This window comes from Paroedura picta, chromosome 3, assembly GCF_049243985.1.
Source record: "Paroedura picta isolate Pp20150507F chromosome 3, Ppicta_v3.0, whole genome shotgun sequence".
NCBI lineage: Eukaryota > Metazoa > Chordata > Lepidosauria > Squamata > Gekkonidae > Paroedura > Paroedura picta.
Window position 1 is genome coordinate 59,379,194 of NC_135371.1, and position 27,050 is coordinate 59,406,243.

A 27,050-nucleotide genomic window follows, 5' to 3' on the forward strand; every position below is an offset into this window, starting at 1 on the left:
TGTGAGGGGCGCAAAGAGGCAACAACAAGCACAGGGGGTATGAGGCATGTGGACCCCATATCCCTGCCTGCTTCCACAACACTTGCTATCAGAGTCAGATGGGTTTGTTTATCCATCTTATTTGTAATCTCCCTTTTTCACTGAGGCATATTTCTGGATATAAGACAGTGCAGTCAAACAGCATAAGAAATCTGTGGTGGTAGTTTATCTGTGATGCTGTGTATGCCGTGCTGCACGTGTTCCTGTTGCCAACATAATTCTAGATCAGAAATGCATGGTGCATCTAAACAAGGTCCATTTGGGAGTGAAAAGGAATTGAAACAATACACAAGTGAAATCCAATTAAACAACTTCATTGGCTGCCAATTTGCTTCCAGATCAAATTCAAGGTTCTGGTTTTGACCTTTCAGGCTTTACACAGCATGGGCCCTGCTTACCTTCGGGACTGCGTACCTCCTTATGCTCCCCGCAGAGCACTTTGCTTTGCGGGTATGAATCTGCTGAAGGTCGCGGGGCCTCAGGAGGCCTGCCTGGCCTCAGCCAGGGCCAGGGCCTTTTTGGTCCTGGCTCCTACCTGGCGGAATACGCTCCCAGATGAGCTGCAGGACCTTTTGGGACTCTCTGAATTCTGCAGGGCCTGCAAAACGGAGCTCTTCCACCAGGGGTTTGGTTGAGGCCAGGTAAGAGCCCCCGGGGTTTTTGAGCAGGTCCCCCCTCCTCCTGAGGCCCCACTGAACAGTGCTAGGCTGTGGTGGGGCCTAATTTAATCTTCCAGCCGGGTTTATTCCATCTTCTGTTATGCTTCAGTTATTATTATCTACACTGACTGATGCCTGGAACAGGGGAGATGGTTATATTAGGTCGCCGCAATTTGCTATATGTTGTAATTTGTTATATGTTGTAAATTGTTTTAACTGTTTATGGGGATTTTAAATTGTATGCTATTTGTTAACTGCTGCGAGCCAGTTCATGGGAGTGGCGGTATGAAAATAATAATAGTACTTGCAGGCATGTTAAGGATTTTCCGATTTGTTTTTTAGGTGAATTTCGCTGGCAAAAACCACACCTATGAGGAAGACTTTCTCACTGAAACAAGACCAATTGGAAACAGGAAGGGGATGATCAGCTTGATTTTCTGCAGATGTTGCTGCTTGGCAACCAACAAGGCCCTGGCAGTTGGGCTTGTTCTGCTGGCTGTTGAGAACTGTACTACCTTGAAGCAAGGAGTTCCCCGCCTCCGCCTTTCATATAAAGGTAGGACAGCTTCCCATGTTACTTCCAGGTAGATATCTGGGATCGAAGCCTGGACCTGTAGCACAACTAACACTGCAGGCTTCTTCCTTGACCTAAAAGTTTCCCCTGTTTGCCTCCTCTTTGTAGTATTCACTAATCCCAAACGTTCATCTTTTGACCCCTACTAAATTAAGCCTCTCAAACTACATCAGGTATTTAACTAGAAGCATTCATTCATGTCATGTTCATTAAAGGCTGAACAGTGAATCTGACTCTTCATCCCCTTTCTGCTTGTGACTGCTGTGAGAAACAGGATTATTAGGTTGATGTTTTCCTCAACTGATTTGCAACTGAACTCAAGTCTTTTTGCCAGCTAACCACAGTACAGCACAGTTGTTTCCTGTTTGTTGTGACCCAGATGTTTTCTGAGAAGTACTTCTGATGCAGAGATTTTTCAATTTTCAACATGCTGCCATTGACAATAAAAAACATTCTGCCAACTCCATTCAGATAAACATATTTATTGATTCTGATTCATTATATTGCATCTTTCATTAAAGCCCTAAAGCCGCTACCCTGTTTCAAAATCTACTACAAGAAGAATAACAATCAAATCTTAACACAAATCTTAACACAGCCCGCGGCACCACAGGCGCCGTGGACTAAATAAAGCCGTAAGGGCTTAGTGGGAGGAGTTAGGGTGGGCTCTGTCAGGGATGAAGAAGGGTGCCGATTGGCCCCTTCCTCCGGACAGACCATCGGCCGGGCCAATCAGCAGGCCCGGCCGATTCCCGCCCTGCCGACAAGGGAGCAACTGCGAGCCGCGCGCAGTTGCTCCCTTGCCGGCGGCCTTACCTAGCGCCCGCTATATTTTTCTTACAGCGGGCTTGATTACTAGTAAGAGAATAAAGCAGTGAGAGGAACCGGGGTAAAGTAAAGTTAAAAAGCTAAAGGAGCATAATAAAAATCTAAGGAGTTCCAAATTTTTTACATGCCCTCTGAAATCAACTGCTGTCTAAAAGCTGTCACAGAGGGAGCCAGGTAGGTCTCCTACAAAGCAAAGTTTGGTGCCCCTGCTGAAAAAGCTTTATCCTGAGCAGGTGCAGGCAGAACACCTGAAGAAGCTGCTGACTTGGGACATTTAGTAGGGCCAGAGCCTACTACTACTGGAGACTTGGTAGGGGCAGAGCCAGCAGAGGGGGAGTTTTGGGGAGGGGAGAGACTACATTAGAATAAACTGCCATAGAATCCATCCTCCAAAGAAGCCATTTTTCTTCATTAAAGGAACGATCTTATTTATTTATTTATTTATTTATTTATTTATTTATTTATTTATTTATTTATTTATTTCATTTATATACCGCCCTCCCTGGGGGCTCAGGGCAGTTTACATAAGAACAACAACAGTACATAAAACAAATCTTGATCTCCTGGGGATCTGTTGTAACAGCAGGAGACCATGAGACTGGCAACTTTTATGCTAGACTCTGGGTATATTTATTTAGGAAAAGACCATCCTTGATACATGTTGGATGGTTTGAATGAAGCCAGAATAGATCTGATGTGATCCAGGCAGGCAGTGCCAGTGAGCATTTTGATTTTTGAACCAATTACAGACTCTGAATGCTTTTCACTTGAATTGTGCATAGCATTAAAAACTACCTTAAATTTCACAGATATCAACTGTGACCCTAATCGGCTAATAAAAAGGTCCTCCTGAATATTCTGTTTTGCATGTCTTGCAGAATGATAAAGACCTGGGAACCTTTGTGGCCTCATCAGGTATGCCATTCCACCAGGTGAGAGCCACAGCAGGAAAAACTTGGGTATGGGTGACCATTAGCAGGGTGGCACCTTCAGAAGACTTTGTTCTGATGAAAGAAGGTGTTGCAATGGAACATAATAGGAGAGGACGTCCTGCAGATATGTGGCCCCTAGGCTATGATGGGATAATTAGTATTGCAGACTGAATCCAGAAACAAATTGTTAACTATTGGAGCACTAGAGAATTGGAGAAATATTGCCATTTTAAGTCAAATTTATATCCACCAATTCATAGGCATAGCCAACTAGGAAGGATGGTCTATAAAAATAAAGTTACTATTATCTGTAAACCGTTCGGAGAGTGGTAAAAATAATTCGCTAAGGCTAAGGGGGGTGGGCCGAGTCCAGGATAGGAAATAGGCCATTGGCCCCTTGGCCCCAGACTGACAATCGGAGGGGCCAATCAGAAGGTGCAAAGCGCCTTCCGATTGGGCCCTCACCAGGACAGACCTGAATTCCATCCAGTCGGGAGGTGCTTTGCGCCTCCCAACCCACCCAGCCTAGCCAGGGGCAATCTGGAGACCTCACTGCCAGTCTGCCCCTGACCACCACAGGGAGAGGAGGTCAGTAGGGCTGCCAAGGGGGGTGAGAACAGAGGCTTGGACAGGCTGTGCCAGCCCTTTTTGCCCCAAGGCTGTCCCAACTGTAAATTGCCTCAGAACCCTGACAGAGCTGGCAGGAGGCTGCTGAGTGCTCCCCCTCCCCCCCTTCAGGCCTGCTGCGAAGGAGCCTCTGACAGGCCCTGACTGAGAGGAGGGAGGCCTTTCCGAGAGCAACGCAAGGGAGCCTCAGGGCATGGGGGTGGTCATTCCTTTTGATGGGGGGGGGGAATTTCTCCTTTTTGCCAAACAGCTGACAGGGAGGCCACAGAAAAGCCCCTTCTCACTTAAAATACTGCTTTGGCGGGGGGTTAGACACAGCCAAACTATGTGTATTTCTTCTTTGCAACTCTCTGCAGATTTGAGGCCATTGCACCGCGTTATTCTGCAGAGGAAACTGGCTCTTTTGTCTCCTGTTTCATCTGCACAACAACCCTGTGCAGTAGGCCTCAAGTCTTTCAATTCAACAACAACCACCTGTGTGGGAGGCCTTAAAAGTTTCTTCTCTACCACAACCCTGGCCAAAGTAGCCCTTTCTGCCTGGGGAGCTGATCTTTATACTATGAAGATGAGCTGTAATTCCAGGAGCTCTCCAGGCCCCACCTGGAGGTTGGCTACCCCTGGGTTGGAAATATTCCTGGAGGTTTGGAGGTGGGACTTCAAAATCGTACAATGCCTCAGAGTCCAGCCTTCGAGGAGGCCACGGGTGTACTTTTGGGCCCGGGCGAAATGCCTCGCTGCTGCCGGGGGGGGGGGGAAGGAAGCCTTCCCCCCGGCCTCCAAAGCACATCTAGCGCCCATTGTATTTACAAGTACAATGGGTTTGGTCCCTAGTTATATTATAAATGGCCTGTTTTTCGTATGCAACCAGCACAAGGACATTGTTGGCAGACTGTTGCATATATCAACAGTCAATGAGTCCAGGACGGTATTCCTAATGTAATTATGTCACACTGAATGATCATTGTGCTTATCTATGTACTTTTCAGTTTTGCATGGAAATGTCTCTTATAGACCAAGTCTGTTAAATCGCCCTTTTCATACTTCTCTCTGGGTGTAAAAATATTGCTGGGAGTTCATTTCATTCCTTTGATGGTGGGCTCAAGACCATGAAAGCTATTGAGACAATAAATTTTTTAGTTCAGGAATTACAGAGCGCTTCTTTTGTTCTTCGTCTCTGTAATGCTTGACTGGATATGAGAACAGCATTGGCAACGGAGCTTGTTGCGTTCCCCGGGCTAATGTTTCTGCTAGTTAATCAGTTGTGGCTGGGGAGAAACTTATTTGATTTGGGGACTATCTAGAAGCAATCAGAGAGAGACAGTGATTGTTGTCAAAGACGAAGAGTAACAGTACATCCTAAGTAAAATTGCTCCTTTTAAGCTCACTGGAGTCAGTGGGCTTACAAGGGTGCAACTATGTTTAGGATTGCACTGTAAATCTTTCACTGGACTGGTTTTAGCTGGGAGTTGTAAATGGCAACAAGTTATAATCTGTCACTTTCTCCTTCCAGAGCAAGTAATCTGTCCCTGAGAACCCATCTGACCTTGACAGTTTGTTTTTTCACTTCACTGAGTTTTAACATCTCTGAAGTATTGTGTGTGTTTTTTCAGAGACAAGGCCAGCAGTGATAATACCTCACAAGATAAAATTAATTGATTTGGCTAGGTTTGAAACACTAGCAGCTGAGAATATTTGGCAGGACAGAAGCCAATCTGGATTCCCTGCTTCAAAGTTTGTTGTACACTACAGCCAAGCATTCTACAAACTCTTAATCTTTGGTCTCTGTTAAAAGGAAATTCCCAGCCTGAGGTGGACTAAGAGGCAATGAAAACAATGGCAGGAGGTGTGACTCACAGACATCAAGCCAAGTTCAAGGCACAAGGACAAGGGGTTTATATTGGAAAAGCTCACAGAGACACTCTCCACCCTGGGACTAGAATAGAAATGGGAGAGAGAAAGAAACAGATGGGCCCACCAAAAGGAAATGAGAAAAACCAAGACAGGGAGTGCAAAGGAAAGATGTGCTTGAGAGAATAAGGCCAAGAACAATAGAGCGCCACAGCAACAGAATGATAGCTTCCATAGTGATTGTCAGTGGGGAGTGGCAGGGACACCCACGTGCCAGGATTCACACACAGACAGAAGGGACACACTTTCTCTGCTCCCAGGCAGCTGGTAATTATTATTTCTTTTTTAAAAGATATACCCTGTTCAATGTATCTGGTACCCATGTTATCTTACAATATAAACTGTATTTAAATATAATAAAATGGCAACAAACTATGCAATAAATATAAATAAGCCTAAAGCAGCAGCAAACAGTAAATCACCAAAACCCTTAAAACAATAATGAAACCAGCAGTATAGTGAATAAATAATTAAGATCAAGAAGGCCAACAAAATCACTAATAGTAGGACACAAAGTTCCTAGGAAAAGAACTATAGATTTATTACTGTGTACCCCCCCCCCTTTGGGAGCTGTTTTTAATAGTTTCATTTGCAAAATAATCCTGTATAACTCAGAAGCTTGAACATGTTTGCTCAAAGACAAGTGCAATAGTAGTCATGTCACTTGCCTTCTTTCTCACATACACACAGGCAGACATGCACAGACATTTTTCATTCCCTCCCAGTAGCTGCTGGGCATTTCCCATCAGCCAGACTTTCCCAATCTATTGGACAAAAGGAAATATCTTCTGTGGGCTCTTTTGTATGACATCCTCTCCAAATGAACACATTTTGGCTCTCCACTTCTGGTTTAATTAGTACCGCTGTGAACATTCAAATGAATCACTAAATGTAAATCTCAAGCCAGAAGGGAGTACATGCAGAGGGAGAACTTGGGAAACTTCTTACCAGGACTCAAGCGCAGTGAAATTAAATCCTACTGGACTCTTTACCCAGACCAACATCTAGGCTGAGCTTTGTTGGGCAAAGCAAACTGCAACCTGGACTCAGAATAATTATTACCAGTTTATAACTAGTACAGTGACAGAAGTATCATGCTGAGAATAATTCCTCCAGGAAAGAAAACAGAATATTTTTATCAGACAATATTAAACTACCAACCAGACCAAGCTCACCTTTCTATTTTTATTTATTTATTAGGATTTTTTTAACCTGCTGCTCCCAGCAAGTTGGCTTGCGGTGGGTTACAGCATGAGAGTGGGGGTGGGGAAAAGAAAATGTGATATGAGTTTCTCTGATATTGGAGCAACATCAGGGCTGCTTATCTGGTGCCACTGTTGGTCCTATAATCTTAGTAGATAAAAATTACGACTGATTAGCTACTACTTTGAACCCTGAACTGCATGCAGCACTCTCTGATCCCAAACACATTTTTCGTAGGTCTGGTCTAGATCTGAATTAGATGCTTGGTGCAGATATAACACCTGTTTCCCATTTTGTCTTTTAACCTCTCACTACCTTTTAAGACATGAAGTGTAGAGGTAAGAGGGAGTTCTGGGAATGGGAGAGAATAGCCCAGCTTTGGTCTTATTTTGGTGAGGGTGAATGGAAATCCATTCAGGCCTTTGTGTTTGATAAATGCTAGATATTGCAGAGTGTAGCATTTAAGCAGGAGAGGGGTGGAAGGAAGGAGGCAGGCAGAGTTACAAAGGGAGGCATTTGGCACCCTGAATGGTAGCTAGTATGCTGTGCATGTTTTTCTCTTTTTGCTGTTTATTTTCTGCAGTCATTTTTATTGTATACACACACTGTATGGCTTTCCTATGCAAATTATATGGCACACTATTCATATGTATAATATATAAAACTGATTTACTGAGTTACATATCACATTGAACCATGCATACATTTATGGGTCATATTCAGTGTAAGGAAACTGAAAAGATGAGAACAGAAAGAATCATGGATTTGATTTACACAAGGGAAAAACAGAAAATACCATTTGGAGGCTGGAACAGCAGGGATGAAAAATGTAAAACCATCCCTAACAGAGGTTTTCATTTGAAAAACAAAATAAGGCAGATTTGGTCATCTAAACAGCAGAGTTTTGCATCTGGCAGCTCAGGAAAAGCTGGCTATGTGGTATAGCCCCCTCCGTCCTTTGTCCTGATCACAGGCATGATTCCCCAATTCCTGCTCATTGTTCCTGCACTACTTCATTTACTTTAATTGCACCTAACTTTTCTCCCATAAGAGAGATGAGAGGCTGCTTCTCCTGATGTCTTCTTATCTCTGCTAGGGCCTAGGTGCAGATTATGTTTTCTCCCATGTCCTCCCTGGGCTTACATGATGAGATGTGTATTATGAATTCTGTGCTGGAAGCTTAACCTCAGGCATATGCAGCCCCAGATCAGACCAGGGTCTTAGGGCGGGGCCTGGAAATTTCCCACTTTTACAACTGATTTCCAGACTACAGAGATCAGTTCTCGGGGGGGGGGGGGATAGCTACTTTGGGGGAGGGTGAACTCTGTGGCATTGTACCTTGCTGAAGTGTCTCCCGTCCCACAATCCCCACTCTCTTCAGGCTCCCCCTGCAAAAAAAAAAAACCCTCCAGATATTTCCCAACTCTACGCCTTTCTCAACCTGACCCTGTTTAACTCCTCAGATCCAACAAGACCAGGCTAACCAAGGATAACCAGGTCAGGGCATGTAACATCTGGTTAAGCTCTAATGAGGCTTACATGGTGAGTGAAACTGGGTGTACAGTTAACAGGCTCATCCACTTTAGAAAGCCTAACTCAGCCCTCAGGTAACCAGCTGTTTGTTTTTTGTATCTATATGTTGGGTGGGGAAGGAGTTGGTTTCCCGGGGACAGATCCAGGAATGACAATAGTGGAATACCCATCCACTTGAGTTCATATCCCTCTTAAATCCAGCGGCAAAAACTTTCACTGTTTCCATGCTTTGTCTTGCAGATCTGCTCAGATTAAACAGTTCCCACCAGCTATTAAACTCTGAGAATGATCTTGCATTCCAGTCACTTCTTATGGATGAGGACAGGGCATGGCTGATGGTGGGTGCTAAGGACCACATATTCTTGTTGCACCTTGACAGTCCCAATGAAGAGCCTCAGAAGGTCAGTACTGGAGGAGGTTGCCATTTTCCCAATAGCATATGGAAGGGGCTAGCATGGGTCCTTTCACAATATTTGTGTGTTTGATATCCTGACAACTGTTAACTAAATAGTTTACAAAGTATCTAACAGTCATTAGTTAAACAGTACTGATTCCTAAAACTTACTAGCAGCAACAAATCACATCATATAAAACATAATACCTGGATGTCTGAGGGTGGGCAGGCAGCCACCTCCCTTCACTCACCTGCTCCAGAGGAGATGCCAGCAGGGCACAACCTTGTCCAAGCCCTGCTAAGGTGAGGTAAGCAGCCCAACCAGAGGTTGTATGAGAAAGGATAGGGTCGCCAGCCTTCAGGTGGGACCTGAAGATCTCCAAGAATTGCAATTGGTCTTCAGAAGACAGAGATCAGATCCCCCAGAGGAAAATGTCTGCTTTTGAAGGGTGGGCCAAATGGCAGTTTAGCCAACTGAGCTCACTCCTCAGACTCTGCCCCCAAGATCTCCAGGAATTTCCCAACCTAGAGCCAGCAACCCTAGGAAAGGAGCAGGGGCAAGGCCTCATCTGGAAATATACTGGTAGCGGCCTCACACATGAGCCTGAGATGCACACATCTCACAGAGGAGGTGGAGCTTAGGCAGCAGGCTGCACCAGGGAACAGGACAGAGAAGGAGGCAAAATTGCCTCTTAAAATCTAATGGGAGGTATGGGCAGGAGAAGGGAGGGCCTAGCTTTACTCACCATAGCCTTGGCTCTGGAGAGAAGACACTGGTGAAGTCCAGGGATCAGCATACACCCAGGAAATCCCTAATAGGCTAGTCCAGGGAGGAGGGACCATCTCTTTCCCAAGAGATTCTGAGCCAGGCAGTTGTGAGAGGAAAAGCCCTCACCTTGTTACATTCTAAAGGTCTTCCTGGGATGAGATCTAAAATAAGGGAACGTTGGAGGTCTATTTATCTATTAATTGTCTACTAGAGTTGCCAGGTCCCTCCTGACAACCATTGGAGGATGGAGGGAAATTTACAGTGAGAAAGTATCTTTTAGCATAGCATTTTTGCTCAAATATCAAAGCATCACCTGGAAGTTGCTGGCGTGATGATATCACATCCTGCATGATGACATCACATCCTTTGCAATGCTGATGGCAATGCAACCAGCATATATTATTTCTGGCATAGAGATACAGTGATGGGGAATAAACTAAGTTACAACTTTACATTTCGATCCTCGTGTGAATATATCACTTTAGAATTTGACAAAATCTTGTAGTAAAATGCTAACAGCTGAGGTTAAAATTAGCTGTAGACATCCCTAAGCCAAGTAGGCAACTGGAGTAATCCCATGAAATAAAACAAAACCAGGGCCAGCCCAAGTCAGTCTACCCGTTATCTATTGGCCAGTACTAGACAGTAACACTACTGGGTGGCTGCCAGAGCCTCAGCCAATTCAGGGGGAGCATCTGAGGTTAGAGGTGAGTGGTTCTGTGCTGGAACAGAAAGAATCATAGAATCATAGAATAATACAGTTGGAACAGACCTCTTACTTCCTCTTACTCCAGCATCTGGGAGGAAGAGTATTATTGTGAGCAAGTGATTTGTGCTTAGAGTGGGGACCACTGGAGGTCATCTTGCCAGACCCTTGAAACCCAGAACCAGCCCTGAGTAAAACCCAACCTCATAAGTTTGCCAGAAAGGCATGCCTACTTTGCTGTACTAGTGGCAGAAATGTTAATGTTGCAGCAACAAAACCTTGACTGTGTTTTCTTTTCCAGATTTTCTGGCCCGCCCCTGTAGAGCAAACAGAGCACTGTCGATTGGCTGGGAAGAATCCTGAGGTAAAATGGGCTGCTCAGAGACTTCATGGCTTAAGCTGAGGTGCTTCTGAGGGCTCTGTGATATTAATGACTTGGTGAACTGTGGAGGTGCAGAGTTATGCATGTATTTATTTCTATGGAACGCTTCTTTCTTAGTACTACCCTGACACTAACTTTGTTAGGATTACTGTTAGGAAATTCTTGGAGATTTGGGAGTGGAGGTTGGTGTGAGTGGGGTTTGGGGAGGAGCAGGACCTCAGTGGGTTATAATGTCATAGAGTCCACTCTTTGAAGCAGCAATTTTCTACAGGGGAACTGAAGCCTATAGTCTGAAGATCAGTTGCAATCTCAGGAGACCTCCAGGCCCCACCTGGAGGTTGACAACTCTAAGCCCTATCATACACCAATAGCTTATAAACTGTGAAAACATAAAAGAGAAAAGAAATGTTTCTGAGTTAGTCAATTTAACTGCTAAGGATGACTTTTAAAGATAAAAGTAGTCTTGAAATAGAATATTGCTGCAATGGAAAGTCTGCCTTGTATGTTTTTTCTTGTTCTTTTCAAAGAGATAGATGTGTTTCTATATGGGTTATGGTGATGGAAAGTGTCATTAAATTGCATCCAATTTAGGATGACCCTGTAGGGTTTTCAAGGCAAGAGCTGTTTTGCCATGGTCTGGCTCCGCATCGTACCCCGGCATTCCTTGGCAGTCTCCTATCCAAATACTGACCATGACCAACCCTGCTTGTTTTCTGAGATCTAATGAGATCAAGCTAGTTTGGACAATCCATGTCACTTGCTATATATCATTAAATCCAGGTCCTGATATTGGGCTACTGAGCTGCTCTGCTATTGACCTGCTTTGCACTCAGACAAACCAGAAGTGTCCAAGTAAAATCTGTCCATCTTCTATATCATTCTTGCTAGACGGAATGTGCGAATTTCATCCGCCTCCTGCAGCATTTCAATAACAGTCACGTCTTTGCCTGTGGAACAGGCTCCTTCCAGCCCATGTGTGCCTTCATACAGCTCAAAGAGGGAGTGGAGGTGAGTTGCATCTATGGGCCAGACTTACCCTGAAGCAGTCAGTTCAACAGTGGGTTGTCAATGGGATGTCGGTGCTTCTACACCAATCTTTGGGTGCTAGTAAAAAAAAAGTGATTAAGTTGACTTAAGTTGACTATTAGGGAAAACCACCCCTCCCACACACACACAAAAACCACCAGAAGAGAGTAAAACATCTTCCATATCTGCAGAAAACAGCCAAAGCATTCACTGAAGCTTTAGTCAGTAGGGGGGGGGGGGCACCTGTTCAGTTTCCCAGCTTCACTCAAATGCAATGCTTTAATCAATGTGTGACTTGAAGGTGACTTTAAGCCTGACTGAGAAATTGTCTTTTCTATAGGCAGTGAAAATAAGGTATAGGTACCTGGGATGAGTAGAAAAAATGGGAACCTAATCAGTTGTGCTCTTCAAGTAGCAACTCTCAGACCAGAAGTTTGTCATCTCTAGTAACCCCATACCACCTTCTTCAGTTTTGATAAGGCTTTTGCAGGTACAGATTCTGTTACAAATTCATGATCCCCTGATAAAATTGGAGCCATAGACAGTTGCTGTGGGAGAGGCCATGGGGCTAAACTACACAAGATTCTGCTCCCTCCAACACTGTAATGTTGATGCCACAAAGCAAATAAAAAAATCCCCCTGACACGAAGCTGCAATTCTGTGAAAAAATCTTCCATTATGCTCTATATTATCAAGCTCGATAGTACCCAGAATCCAGTCATATCAAAACTTTCTGGTACATGCTTTGGGAATGTGAATTTCACAGCATACTTGAAGTTTCAGTTTGAGTCTGGCCACCAGCATCTTCAGCCACAAGGGCAAAATTGTAAAAAGTAAACTTTTCAACAGGTGCCACTGAATAGCTGTGTCAGAAAATCCCTGGAAGGAAGCAAACAAATCCTCTGGTCCAAGCCCTTTCCACAAGGCAGAACGATCTAGTCAGCAGATCCTTACACACAGTCCAGAGCACCACTTATCACAAGCATAATGCAGAACAATGCTCAGAAGGAAAATCATTTGAGCATGAGACTGGGTCATGGTTAAACATAGAAGCCAGAATGGTTGAGATGCTTTTGCTTTACAGGGCAGGAAGCCTTCTTATGTAAGAATGGCTTTTCTGCTTGTACTGATGTTTCTGGCATGGCTTATGCTTGGACTACAATTTCTAATTTGGTTTTCTGCAGAAGCCGGGGATTCCAGCTATGCAGCTGGTGACTCACTCCATTGACTCTGGGAGAGGCAAGTGCCCCTACAGCCCCCATGAACCTTTCACGGGGCTGCTTATCAGTAAGTAGGATGGCAAACAGAGTAGTGAGAGAAATCTCAAAAATGCAGCAAAGGCTTCTAGAGTATATAACTCCGTGTATATCCATGCACCTGTGGGTTTTGCTGCAGTAATCCTTGCCTCATGACTCCTTTATACCAGGAAAAACTTCATCTGTTGAATTTCTGCTAGTTAAAAGTTCAGGGGGGAAAGATGGCAACCATATATGACTTCCTTAACCAGAATCCTTTCCCTCACTAAATTTTGTGTGAGGGAACAAGAGACATCCTTAAAAATCCAAAATATAGATATAAAATTACCTTCGGTATATTCCTCTTTTGGTTATCACAGATGGGGAGTTTTATTCAGGTGCATCTGTTGACTTCATGGGAAGCAGTGCTGCATTCTTCCGCACATGGCTTGATAGGTCAGACCAGAACTACATCCGGACAGAACAGAACCAAGATAATTGGTTAAATGGTAAGTGGCCTATGTTGGTGGAATAGTCTCCTAAGAAGGTGGTTGCCCTTAGGTGGTGGTAGACATGCCAGTGTCCTATATGGAATTCTTCAGATGTAACATCTGTAAGGCTATAATCTGAACAAATTTGGTTTAGGCTTCTACTGAGAAGACTCCAGATACAGTAACTGGGTCCTTTAAAATGAAAGACCATTTTATATAGCACATATCAAGAACATTGGAAGGGGGCAAAATACTCTGGGTGATTCCGCACCAGGATCTATGTTGCAAATTGGTTGCGGAATGAAAAAACTCCATTTTAAATAGTGGAAATCGTCGTTATGCATACCTGCCTTTGTAGTGGAATCCAGTTGCGTTTCTATCGTTTCCCACAGGTTTCGGGTCTCGGCAAAAATCGTTAGCCAGGAAGCGATATTTGCCGAGCTTTGTCCCGCCCCTGGCCGTCAATCAAACGAGCAGCCAATGGGCGGCCGTTATCATGCTCCCGAAAAGCCCCTTTCCCTTTAAGGCAGGTTTAAAAAAAAACACACACGTTGCAACGAATCTGCGTTGATTCGTTGCAACGGAGAGGCCAATCTAGCTAGCAGGTGGCGTGTGAGCTGCCGTTTCATCGTTGCCACGCTCCCCCAGAGTGAAAAAAAAATACACCCCCCCTCCCGCACGGGAGGTAACACAGAGAACATTTCCACTAGTGTTGCAGATTGGTTGCAAGATTGTAGCGCTTTCCGGAGGGTGGATCCACTTTTTGGGATTTCCCTGAAAGTGCTACAACGAAGCGCTTTTTGCGGATCAGTTTCAGGAGTGTGGCAGAATGTCTACGACGTTATGCATAACCGCATTTTTGTAGCGATTTCAATTTGCCACACTCCTGCTGCAAAGAATCTGTGTGGAATGGACCTCTGAATTTGCTCTGCCAACATGTTGATTTGTGCCTGAATTTCTCATTTTACAGAACCTGTGTTTATTGATGCTTTTGCCATTCCTGACACCTACAATCATGATGATGACAAAGTGTACTTCTTTTTTCGGGAAACTGCAGTAGAAGCTGGACAGTGGGAAAGAAGACGCATCCATGCTCGGGTTGCTCGTATCTGCAAGGTCAGCTACAGCAGTCTCTTGAAGATGCCGACTCAGGCTCTGCTTAGAGAAAGTGCTGGCAGAACTTCTCTGAATATCTAGCCTTGGCCTCTGCAAAGACAGTGTGGGGCTTATCTAGGATTGCCCATGCTGGTTAAGTTCCATCTTTCTCAACCTGAGAACATGAGGGCCATCTGAGATTAGCAAACCTTCCCAAGACAAAACTTTCAACATATTCTAACTCTGAAATCATCCTTGGCTGATGTTCCAATTAGGGAGCCAAAAGAAAAAGGGGGGAAAAAACAACCAGAAGAGAGTAAAACATCTTACACATCTGCCTGGAAGAGGCAAAGTGTTCACTGAAACTCTAATCCTTTCCTTAGTAAGTAGGGAGGACACCTGTTTAGCCTCCCAAATTGACTCAAATACAATGCTTTAATCAGTCACTCTTCAATGTGATATCATTGGGGTTTCCTTCCCTCTTGAGGAGTCTCAAAGTGCCTTAGAATCACCTTCCTTACAGGCACCTTGTGAGGTAGGTAGACTTGTGAGAGTTCAGAGAGATCTGTGACTGACAGAATCTTGCTGGGTGATACACTCAGAGACTCAATTACTTAACTGCCTAATAGGTGTGTTGTGAGGATAAAATGGAGGAGAGGAGAATGACATAAGGAATGTTTGGCGAGAAAGGTGGAGTATCAATGAAGTAAACAAATAAATAAACCTTCCATTTTCCCAGCAGCAGTTGTCCAAAAAGGACGCACAATCCTGACCTTCGTAAAGAATGTTAATACTTCACTGGAGATGTTGTTTCTGAAGTCAAGAGTCAGTATAATCATATGGTTCATGTTGTAATAGGACCAGGGAAGACCTGGGTTCAAATACTTATGCAGCCATGAAGCTGACTCATTAACCCTGGGCTTGTTACTCTCGCCTAAACTTCTTCACAGGGTTGTTGGGAGGATGAAAATATGGAGGAACCATGTCTTGGAAGAAGAATGGAATAAAAATGTAGAAGGAATATAAATTTGGTTAGGTAAAGAACCTGGCGTGACCATTACAAAACTGCTTCTAGTCAGAGCTCTACACAAAGAGGCCATGAGGGATGTTAAGATGTTTTCTTACTTATTTGTGATTGGCAGAATGATGTTGGTGGAAAGTATAGCCTCATCAACCGTTGGAGTACATTCCTAAAAGCCCGACTGGTTTGTTCCATACCAGGACAGCAGGGAACTGAAACTCACTTTGATCAACTGGGTAAGTTTGCATTATTTCAGATTCCTTGCTGGGGCACTCCAGGCTTTTGCCTACAATCTGTAGCTGCATTGTCCATAATCTCTCTGCCATTATAGATTGTGTAGATTCTGTTACTGCACTGCACAAGTGTGGCAATTGGCTTAGTATTCAACAAAATTTATAAAAGCGGCCTTAAGCTTTTATAAAGAAAGTCAATTACAAGCTTGGCAGACAGCCATGGAAGCAATATTTGGTCAAATTGTGGCAGCAGGATGCTGAGCAAAATTTGAAGTGGTAAGTAGGATGAGAGGCATCAGAATCCCACTAGGTGCATTATCCTATTTAATGGCAGAAATAGAATAAATTTTGCAAAGCAAGCTTACTTACTTTGCATAATTTATGTAGGTCACAGAATCTCATTTCTCTTGATACAGAATTTTTTTTTTGCAATGTAGCAGATATATTATTCTGATTGTAATCTTGCAATAGCCCCTATTCTCCATTCTCCACCCCCTAGCTTTATCTAAATAGCTCCTGAAGAACCTGCATAGCTGGAGATGCTGGTTCTGGATGTTTCAGTCAAAAGTCACATGTACGAGTGTAAAACTTGACAAAAGGTTTCCCTCCCTGAGGAGCTAAGTATCCTTGATTGTCATAGCTGTCTGGGCTGATCATATTGGGGGGTGTTTTTGCTCCTGCAGAAGACATCTTCCTCCTTCGCACCCGCAATTTCCAGAACCCTCTAGTTTATGGCCTTTTCACAGTATCCAGGTTAGTAGAGATATAAACACACACAATGACAGATATCAGGCATTTACTTTTGCATTGGTCTTCTGTGCTTCTGTATGACTGAGGATAATATGTCATCCTATAGAGTGTGCTTGTGCCTCCCTTAGGTATAGATGGTACATTCATCCTGTGCAGTCAGTACTGTGACACTGACTGGAAGAGCTGAGCACTGGTCCAGCACAATTGCTCCCTGCAGTTGAACAGATTTGGTGAAGTGGGTGGGAGGAGTACATTTTGAGCTAATTTTTTGTGCAGTAGGGTAGATGTGGCTTAATGAGAAGCTGGCAGGAGGAGTTAAAAATCATTGGAAAATGACAATGAGTGTGTGTGTATGTCCCCCTTCATTTTCCCTTCCTTCCTTTGTGTCACAGCATTATTAAAGTGTAAACGTTTTGTACTGATTGGCCAGCATCTGGTAACAGAAGAAAGAGCTACTTGTACCTTTTAATGTGTTCCACGACACATCGATAATGAAGTCATTTAAGGAATGCGAAAATGCTGGCTTGTTTTTAACAGTTGCAAGATCATCTATTTTTATTTATTAGTTTGTTTATTTATTTGGATTTCTATACTGCCCATTCCTTGCGGCTCTGGGCAGTCTAGATACTTTGAGATTGACATTCATAAATAAAATGAGTTTAGGCTCCTTTGTGCAGATCCATTCTCTCTTCTAGCCTGTATGAAAGTTACTGTTTATCTTTCACTTAAGATACATAGTGCTGATTCATGGATATCTCACATTAGTAGAGGATGGTTTTAGAGTTTGCCAGTCAGTGTATCTCTTTTCTTTCCTAGTGGCATTTTTAGTGGCTCTGCTGTGTGTGTCTATTCCTTGGCAGCCATTCGGGCTGCTTTCAATGGGCCCTTTGCGCATAAGGAAGGCTTGGACTACCAATGGGTGGAATACAAGGGAAGGATACCCTATCCTCGTCCTGGAACAGTACGTATGTAAAATGCAAAATCCAAAGTCTCCTCGGTCTGCTACACAGACACTTAGACAATAGAATATAGTTACTGTGTCCCAAAATTATTTATGACAATATGTATTCTAAAATTATTTATGACAATACAAGAAGAGAATCAAGAAGAAATTCCTGGAGGGATGAACACTTTGGAAAATTTAGTTGTAATGGGTTGTCTACTTACCTGGAGAGCCCCTCATTTCTGTAGAGGCTCCAGCCTTGCCTGATGGTGGCCCGCTAGTGCTGCTTTTGTGACACAGGGACCAGCCACTTTACTCTTAGACACAGTTATGACTAAATACAGATAAAAATAAAGTAGTGTCAGAGATATACCTGAGGGGTCATGGCTCAATGGTAAAGCATCTGCTCATAATGCCGAAGGTCCCAGATTCAATCCCCCACATCTTCAACTCAAAGAGTGATGTAGGAGTCCTCTATCTGAGACCCTGGAGAGCTGCTGCCAGTCTGAGTAGACAATACAGGCCTTGATGAACCAATGGCCTGATTCAGTATAAGGCGCCTTCATGTATTTATTTTCAAACATTAAAAGGTTTTTTGGGTAGCAGGCTCTTGGCTAATATGCTGCTGCTTTGCCACAGTGGTATAAGCCAACAGGCACACCTGAACATTGTATCCAATCAGAACCACCTGAAAAGATTCTGGATGCAGCTCACAGATGACATTCCATGGGTTGGATCCAAATGGAACACTGCTAACAGAACAGAACTTCCCTTCTTCCTCCTCTTTCTAAAGCCCACCATACCACCTGAAATGCTGACTCTAGGGATCAAGGAACCTCCACAATAAGCATTGAGTATGTCGAATTCTGCAGCAAGATAAGGGAATTCGGAAAAATTCCCCCCACCCCTTCCTTCAGATCTGACCCCATGTATGAACATTATAAAAGCTCCTGAATGCTGCCCTCAGTTGCCTCTGCCAACATTCACCACGGTCTGTGGGATGTGTGTTTCCATGCACAGTGGAAAAACTCTCCCCTCACTCTTTCCTTCTGAAATGGCCTGTTAAAATCCTGGATCTGCTCTGTATGCAAAAAAAAACTCCCAAAAAACAAAAAACACTTTTGTACTAAAGATGTATCAGATTCAACACATACCATTTAAGTAGTTTATGTTGGCAGAATTTAAATAAGTGAGAGGATCGAAGCACCTGGAATTTTAAAAGAACAACATAGTTTTACTGTGAAGAGAAATAACTTGTATAGAAAGAGAGAGGAGAGTCCTGACTAACTCTTGCATTATTCATTCAGCCTGTTTGTTCTGGAGGCAAGCAGGGAGGAAGTGTGCTCAAAGGACCAGGAAGTCTCCAGAAAAGCCAATCAGGACACTGGAGGAGACTACTTGAAAAATATCAGGAAGTTCCTGACCTAAATATTCAAACTGCACATCTCCTCCGATGCCCACTCCTAAAAGCACAAGAGAGGTTGTTACTGTGTTGTATTTTAAGTTTGTGCCTTACACATCCATGGGTAGTGGCATATAAAAACCTAGACCACAAACTGATTCGTTTTGTCATCTTCCTACTACAGCAATGGTCCCCAACCCCCGGTCCGGAGACTGGTACCGGTCTGTAGACCAGTCAGTACCGGGCTGCAGCTCCTCCTTGTCCTCCTCCCCGGCTGCTGCATCAGGGGCTGCCTTGCCACTCTGCCGATGGCTCACCTTTGGTGCTCGCCAGCAGACACCATGGCTGGGGCTCCCCCACGGTGTGGCACTGTACAGCTGCTGCTGGCAGTGCCCCCCAGCAGGTGACGGGAAGTCAGGGGCAGCAGCGGGAAAGCAAGTGGAACGGGCTCAGACGGCAGCAACGTCCCTCAGCAAAAGACTACTCCCCCCGGGCCTCAGTAAAATTGTCAAGCGTTGACTGGTCCCCGGTGACAAAAAGGTTGGGGACCACTGTACTACAGGATTGCAGCACTCCTTGTGGAATATAAATGTTCTCACACTTACATTTTTCAACATCTTCATTCTCTGTCAGTGTCCCAGTGCAACGTATGACCCACTCTTCCAGTCAACAAAAGACTTGCCTGATGAAGTGATCAGTTTCATGCGTACCCATCACCTGATGTGGGATCCAATTTATCCACTCCACCGGAAGCCTGTTATGATGAGAGTTAATGTGCCCTTCCAGATCAAGCACCTCTTAGTGGACAGGGTGGAGACAGCATCTGGACATGTTGATATCCTCTTTCTTGGAACAGGTAGATGGATCCTAGACAACAATGCCTCATAGTCTCTGTTGCATAGTGCCTTTTAAAATACCCCACTCTTTTTAGATTCTGCAATCTAGCTTCGCAAACTAAAGAAGGTGAGGATAAGTATACAGTTCCAGCTCTGGTGAAAAATAAGTATCAGTTCCAACCCTATGTAAGAACATTGGAAAAGCTCCAGAATACTCTCCTTGTACAGGGAGACTGCAAGCATTCCGCATTGTCTGCAGGATGTATGTTCCCGTGTACAGCACCCCTCCTCCTTCTCTTCAGGAATGGCCTGCTCAAATCCTGCTAGCAGGGCAAAAGTAGTAATTGATCCTGTTAGAAAGAACATAACAGCTACCTCAGACTGAGTGGCTTGAGCAGAGCTGCCTGAAACTCAACCCCTCCAAGGAGGTCCTGTGGCTGGGGGGTAGGGGAGCAGAACAGGAAATGCAATTACCACTCCTGGTAGAAACGCAACTTATGACCATGCCCCAGATCAGGAATTTAGGTGTGACCATCAACGCCTCCCTAACTATGGAGGCACAGGTCAAGAAAGTATCCATGTGATGGTCACCTCTAGAATAGATTTCTGTAACTCGCTCTACGCAGGCCTACCCTTGTCCCTGACCCAGAGATTCCAGCTGGTACAGAATGCAGCTGCAAGGGTCCTCACTGGAACATCATGGAGGACCCATATCCAGCCTGTGCTGAGGCAACTGCACTGGTTGCCAGTTGTTGTCTGGATCCGGTTCAAGGTTTTGGTTTTAACCTTTAAGGCCTTACGCGGGTTGGGCCCCGTATACCGTATACCTATTACCCTATGCGCCCCCCGCAAGGCTTTATGCTCTGTGGGTGAGAATTTACTGGTCGTTCCTGGCCACAGAAAGGCACGCCTGGCCTCGACCAGGGCCAGGGTCTTTTTGGTCCTGGCTCCGACCTGGTAGAATGAGCTCCCGGGTGAGCTGCGGGCCCTGTGGGGCTTTTCAGCCTTTCGCAGGGCCTGCAAAATGGAGCTCTTCCATCAGGTCTACGGTTGGAGCCGGGATAGTGCAGGAAGAGCAACTGGGATCCCCTTGATGTCAACAATGATTGCCACCTCTGATTTGCCTCTCTTTTCTCCTCCCTCTCATAGAAGGGTAAGGGAGGTTGAGGGTTCCACCATGTTTATTGCTGCTGTTGTTTTTGATGTTGTGAGTGTCCATTTTAATTGGGAATTTAATGGGTTTTTAGTCAGACTTTGTAAACCGCCACAAGCCTCTCGGAAGTGGTGGTTAATAAACTAAATAATAATAAAAAGTGCTTTTGAGCATAATAGAACTGATTATTAGGAGACAATATGGCAAACTTATTTTAAAGAGCCACTGATGTTCCTCTAGAAACCCCTGCTGCTTTTTCCCCAGAAACTACCCCATAAGTTTCTACTGAAAGAAAATGTGATCTAAGGGCTAGAATGCTGGACTAGGACCTGGCTTCAAATTTCTACTCAGCCATTAAGCTTAGTCTCTTGTTCAGCCTAATGTATTTCCCATGGCAGCTGATGATAAGAGAGCATATACTATCTCAAGCTCCTTAGAGGAAGAGTCAGATAAACATGCAAGGCTATTGCCTTGTCCGCCAAAGGAAGGTGATAGTGGAATTCAGGACAATCTAAGATTTTGCGCTGTGGTGAAGGAATTCGGAATGCCTTCCACTGGGTGAACTCTGTGCCATAACTTAACTGACACTCAAGGAAGGAAATCCCACTAAACCCAGTAGGGCCTGCTTCCAAGTTAACATTATTTTTAGAACGGTCTGGAAGGAGGGAGAGTTTGTTCATCCTTCTAACAGTTTTCATTGGTCATGTATTGATACACCAGGATTTAGTGCACAGCTAGACTTGACGGAGGCATGACCCAACTTTGTTCATGTTGAAGCCCTATAAACTGTTGATGGTGGCAGGGCATCTAGTTCAAGGTTCTGGTGTTAACCTTCAAGGCCATCCACGGTCGGGGCCCTACATATCTGCAGCCCTACACATGTGCAGGGGCATATCTCAAATCTGTTGACAATCCCAGGTCCAAGGGAGGTTCACCTGGCCTTGATCATAGCGAGGGCCATTTTGGTCCTGGCTCCAACCTGGTGGAATGAACTCCTGGGAGAGCTGAGGGCACTGATGGAACTTTCTCAGTTCTGCAGGGCCTGCAAAACAGAGCTCCTTTGCCTGGTCTTTGGTTGAGGCCAGGGCAATGAGATCTGGGCCCTTCCCTGAAGCAGCCAGATCATCGGCCAACCCCTGCAGTGTCCCCTGAGGCCCTGGATCAAAGCCCGGGGAGCAGGCTTTATTTACCACCACTGTGGGTGGGTTTTAATGGGTTCTATTATTTTAAGAGGTTTTATTGTGGAGAGTATATGTTGTTACCCGCCATGAGTCACTGTGTGGGAGTATCGGGTTATAAATTAAATAAATAATAAATTAAAGTGCAACATGGATGGATCAATGGACAGGAGAAACTTGACCCCTCCCCATCCCAGAAATCCTTTTGGCCTCGAATTCTAGCCCAACAGCATGTAGTATTTGCATTCTCCATGCTATTGTGTCTTGCTATTAACACTAGTAGAACTGAAGGGATTAATTGTTTTAGAGGTCATTTTGTAACTAAAGCATGCATCCATCTAATAAAAATCAGCTTCTCTATGGAGAATTTGAGATCCTGAAATAGAAATATAAAATTCCATATACAAAAATGTACAGCAGGTTTCCATTTGGCTAGGAGTTGCTGGAAATATCAACTCAGTACTTTGCAGCTATCAAAACAGCGTTTGCAATTCTTAGAACAGAAATGAAATGTAACAAAGAAAAATATCATAATAGCGCTGCATAAATATCCTTCATGAGTCCACATCTTGGTCTCAGCATGCAGTTCACCCAACCATCCCCTCTCAGGAAAGAGATATCACAGCAGGAAAGTGCGCGGAAAGGAAGAACAAGATCATGATTATGGAATAACTTCCAGAGAAGGCTGTTCCACATGGGAAAAAAATTACAGAGCTGTTTATTCAGCACTGCTGGACTCCTGAACGTGTTTGTACTGATTTTTGGACTTTTTTTTTTGTTCATGCTTTAAAAGATGAGAGGTTGCATATAGCCAGAACTTCAGTAGTTGTTTTAGACATGGGAAACATCTTAACTGCAAACCTATATAATGCTTACAACTTAAGGAGGCAGGCCTTGGGGGCGGGGAGAGCATGGCAGAAAGAGTGGAGACAACAGCAAAAGCTTCCTACTCCTGTGGCTTCTGTTTCAGTGTAGGAGAAAGGCTCCCTTAGCTGCAGTTGCTACCCGACCCACCCTCCCTCCCTCTCAGCTTCAGCTTAGCAGAGCCCAAGAGGGACAGTTTCAGAGCATGCAGATAAGCACTGTCTTCAGCACCATGTGAAATAGAAAGCTAGAGTTGAACTCAGCAGCATGACCTCTGAGTGCTTAGGTCGGGATTACACAATCCACCCATGTGAAATAAACAAGAATGTCCCTGTTGTCATTGCTTTGGTATTATTAAAACTCTGGAAACAAGCCCAAACTTCTGAATTTTACACACACACGCATTGTGGCAACTGGCCCTAAAGCTGAAGAGGCATCTGGGCTGCTCTTGATTTTTTTGGCAGACCTATTCCTAGTAGTGTTTTGGCATAACAAACCCTTGTTCTAGCAGCAAACAGAATGGGAACCAACTTTGCTCCCATCTGTTTTATTCAGCTGGCCTCACCCTTGCCAACCACTTCTTTTGGAAGCATCTTTCAGGGCAGCACCCGAAAACAGGCATCTGTCAATCAAAACTAAGAGTTGTTTCATCTAGGCCTCAGATCAAGCAATGCCCTCTGCATTATAGAATCAGGGGGTTCCAAATTAGCAGACATATATGCTTTTAAAAAGAACACAAACATTCTTTTTGAGATGGAACACAGAGTTATGATCTAAAGGCTATTTAGGCCTCTGCAGCAAAGACATACTGATCCAGAGGCCATGCTCTTTTGGCAGCTATTTTGTCTACTGAGCAGTTTCTGACATTAGCATCTTTTAGAAGTGGCTTACTGGATTGGTTGAGATCTGCAGCTTTCATACACCTTGAAAATAATAAAATAGTTGGAAGTGGCAATCTTTTCCTCCTGATGAGTCCTTACCTTTTGCTTCTCCAGGTGAAGGCCAAGTGCTGAAGGTGGGCATTGCCAGCATGAGAGGCCAAGACCCTCAGGAGATTAGCCTGGAAGAGATCAGTATTTCGAAGGTACCTTATATGTCTGCTTTACCTTTTTGTGGTTTATGGATCTCACTGACAAATTATGCCTGTGGAAAACAGCTGCTTTGTCTCTTGGCTCATATTCATTTTTCAGGGTACGGTTCAAATGGTGCAGCAGAACCTTCCCCACATGGAATCTTCCTGGAGGGCAAGCTTTCTCAGCCAGGGTTTCATGGCAGCTAATTAATTTTTAATATATTTTTGAAATTTGTTAAACATTTGTCGAATGATATGAGCATATATGGTATGTTGACCAGCCCCACCTTCCAAAATGGCCAGTGATGGCTGCATAGCTTCCGAGATCTGATAGAATCAGGCTTGCCAGGCTATCTGGATTAGGAAATTCTTGGAGATTTGGGGATGGTGCCTGAGCAGGGTAGAGTTTGGGGAAGAAACTCATGCTGCAGGGTCCACCCTCCAAAGGCACAATTTTTTTGGGGGGGGGAGCTGATCTCTGTAGATTGGAGGTTAGCTGTAATTCCAGGACATCATCAGACCCAACGGGAAGTTGACAACCGAACTTTATGGTTCCGCTTAAGCATTCTGAAAACTACTAAACCATTCAGATTTCTATTAAAACTGTGTTTCCCTTTAGATTTTGTTAAACATACAAAGGTCTACATGCTCAGGTACCTTTCTGTTTTTTGCAGGTGCCTTTGGCCATTCTAGACATGCAGTTCTCTCTAAAGAGGGTAAGTCTGTATTTGTGAATTTTTCAATAGCCATTGCTTCTACAACAGGGGAAGGTCAAGCTCAACACTTGGGAAGTAAAACAAAATGTTTGAGGTTTCTGTACCATTATGAAATGTCTGCTTCTGAACTTGGGAGAATTTGGCCCACCAGGTGACTTCTGAGTGGAAATGGAAACAAAACGTGACGTTTCTTGCTATTTTTGGTTTTGTGAGCAGCAGCAGATGTTTGTGAGCAGCACAAAGGGTTTAGTCCAGCTCTCCCTGTACCGCTGTGAACTCTATGGCAAAACCTGCAGAGACTGCTGTCTTAGTAGAGATCCCTACTGCACCTGGGATGGCAAGTCTTGCAGGCCCCTCCTGCATACTAAAAAAAGGTAAGGCTATGACCAATTCCATTAGAAAGTGCCTTTGCTCTTCCCAATATCCTTGATTTGTGTGTGGGGACAAGTCTTTCTAGGATGATATATTCACACTGCCACAAAATTAAATGGGAGGCTGTCAGAGCTCACGTCATCAGATACATGAAGGGACCATACATAGCCAGACAAATAGATCTACAGTAAGCCAAAAGAAGGGAGGGCAAAATGTTACTTCACAAGGACCATTTATGCACTGGAGGTTTCATGCTGGGCTGCAGGCTGGGGTTTTAGTCGTGGCAGGTTGCTCCACCTCTTCCTGCACCCACACAGGGGAGCACTTGGCCCAGTGTGCCTCATCTGTTCCCTATTTGTGCACCTGCACAGCAGTGGGGCAGTGAAGTTCCCAGTGCATTAAAAGTCATGCTCAGTTTGAAAAGATCCACTTCCCCAAAATGAAAACCTTTCTGATCTGTACAGTCTAAGTTGGATATGCTTATCACCTCTTGTCATGTACTTTCCTGGATTATTTTATTTAAAACTTTTATATACTCTCCTTTCTCCAAAGCATCTCAAGACCCAACCTTGGTGTTAAGTACCCAGGCCTGGCCCCCCTTGGGTTACTGCTCCTCATCCCTTGAACATCATGCCATGTGGATCCTCAAGATTGAAATGGACACGGACTGGCATGGCATGAACATAAAGTTAGCACACATTTGTAGAACCAGAGAGTTGGATGGGGACATCCAGGCCATCTAGTCCCACCCCCTGCTATACATGAATGTGAATTGGGCATGTTGTCTTAAACTGGCGGTCTATGGTGGATGGCTTGTTCTTTTCCCCTTCCACTTCAGTAAGTGATCAGCTCCAATTCCCCCATTTTCTACAAGGCTTCAGTCTCAGGTCCTTTCTTAACCTCATTGCTGCTGGACCATGGACTGCATGTAGGACAACACTGGCCATTAGCTTTCTGCTACATCCTTGGGTGACAGTGAGGCAGCAAACCCATGCTTGTCCTCTTCGTCTGAATCTTACCAGACAACTGTGGGGAATGCAGAGGTGGTTGACAGGATTGTGAAAGCAACTGTTTGGACCTGTAGCATGAGGTGGCCCCCCAGCATGCCTTCCGAGCTGAGCTGTGCTGAGGCAGCTGCATTGGCTACCAATTGCTAGCCGGATCAGGTTCACGGTTTTGGTTTTAACCTTTAAGGCCCTCTACAGTCTGGGATCCACATACTTGAGGGATCACCTGACGCCTTATGCCCCCCGCAGAGCATTACACTTGGCGGGAACTAATTTATTGGTGGTTCCTGGCCCCCGGGAGGCGCGTCTGGCCTCAACCAAGGCCAGGGCCTTGTTGGTCCTGGCTCCCGCCTGGTGGAATGAGCTCCTGGAGGAGCTGTGGGACCTGCAGGATTTGCTATCCTTCCGCAGGGCCTGCAAAATGGAGCTGTTCTGCCAGGCCTATGGTTGAGGCCGGCGCCCCCCCCTTTTAGATCGCCCCCCCCTTACATCTACATCAGCTGTGACCCCTGATTTTTCGGATAGTTCCGCCGCCATCAGGTAGGGTGGGTCGGGGTGGATTGGGGATTGTTTTAGGTGTACTAGGGGTTTATTATAGTAAAATAATAATAATAATAATAATAACAATAACAATAATAATAATAATAGCGCTGAGATGCACATTCATCTCCTGTTCATTCCCATCATAGGCTTGGCCCACCAGCCCCCTTGAGCTAATTGCAGTTGCAGAAGAAACTGGGTTAAGCCTATGAACTGTCTTCCTTGCAGGCAAGCAAAGTGCCAAGATGTGCTAAAAGCCAACCCAATCAGACAATGCCAAGAACCTACAAAGGGTAAGTCTAGGGACATCCACTGGGCATGCCTCTGAATTATTAAAATGATAAGCGGGGAGGGACACACCTACATCCAAACATTTAAACCTGGAAACAACCTCAAAGATTATTTGAACTCAGTCCTCTGCACTGAAGGAGGTTTTAGAGCCCCTCAACTCATCACTTGCCAGAAGCTGATACAGCTTCCTCTCTATCCTTCGCAGCTGCGAGGGGTGATTAACCCACAGAGCACTGGCATAAGTGGAGAAGGCTTTAAACACAGATTTGGA

The 27,050-nt window shown here is 44.6% G+C and overlaps 1 protein-coding gene across 7 annotated transcripts in view; it reads left to right on the top strand.

Annotated features, from left to right (window-relative positions):
• LOC143832088 (semaphorin-3D-like) overlaps positions 1-27,050 on the top strand; it is a 54,531-nt gene that overhangs the window by 23,159 nt on the left and 4,322 nt on the right. Inside the window, exons 1-17 of one of the 7 annotated variants that reach the window (XM_077325909.1) lie at positions 1,104-1,254; positions 2,979-3,032; positions 8,234-8,377; positions 8,544-8,704; positions 10,474-10,536; positions 11,443-11,562; positions 12,765-12,867; positions 13,196-13,324; positions 14,277-14,422; positions 15,544-15,658; positions 16,339-16,408; positions 17,222-17,366; positions 19,384-19,606; positions 23,777-23,865; positions 24,528-24,569; positions 24,786-24,943; positions 26,717-26,781. In XM_077325909.1, coding sequence (XP_077182024.1) covers positions 8,615-8,704; positions 10,474-10,536; positions 11,443-11,562; positions 12,765-12,867; positions 13,196-13,324; positions 14,277-14,422; positions 15,544-15,658; positions 16,339-16,408; positions 17,222-17,366; positions 19,384-19,606; positions 23,777-23,865; positions 24,528-24,569; positions 24,786-24,943; positions 26,717-26,781 — 1,558 coding nt within the window. In that variant the 5' untranslated portion in view covers positions 1,104-1,254; positions 2,979-3,032; positions 8,234-8,377; positions 8,544-8,614. Of the gene's footprint in view, positions 1-1,040; positions 1,255-2,978; positions 3,033-8,233; positions 8,378-8,543; positions 8,705-10,473; positions 10,537-11,442; positions 11,563-12,764; positions 12,868-13,195; positions 13,325-14,276; positions 14,423-15,543; positions 15,659-16,338; positions 16,409-17,221; positions 17,367-19,383; positions 19,607-23,776; positions 23,866-24,527; positions 24,570-24,785; positions 24,944-26,716; positions 26,782-27,050 lie in introns of those variants that run through there. The other 6 variants (XM_077325908.1, XM_077325911.1, XM_077325910.1 and 3 more) reach the window with 6 other exon arrangements.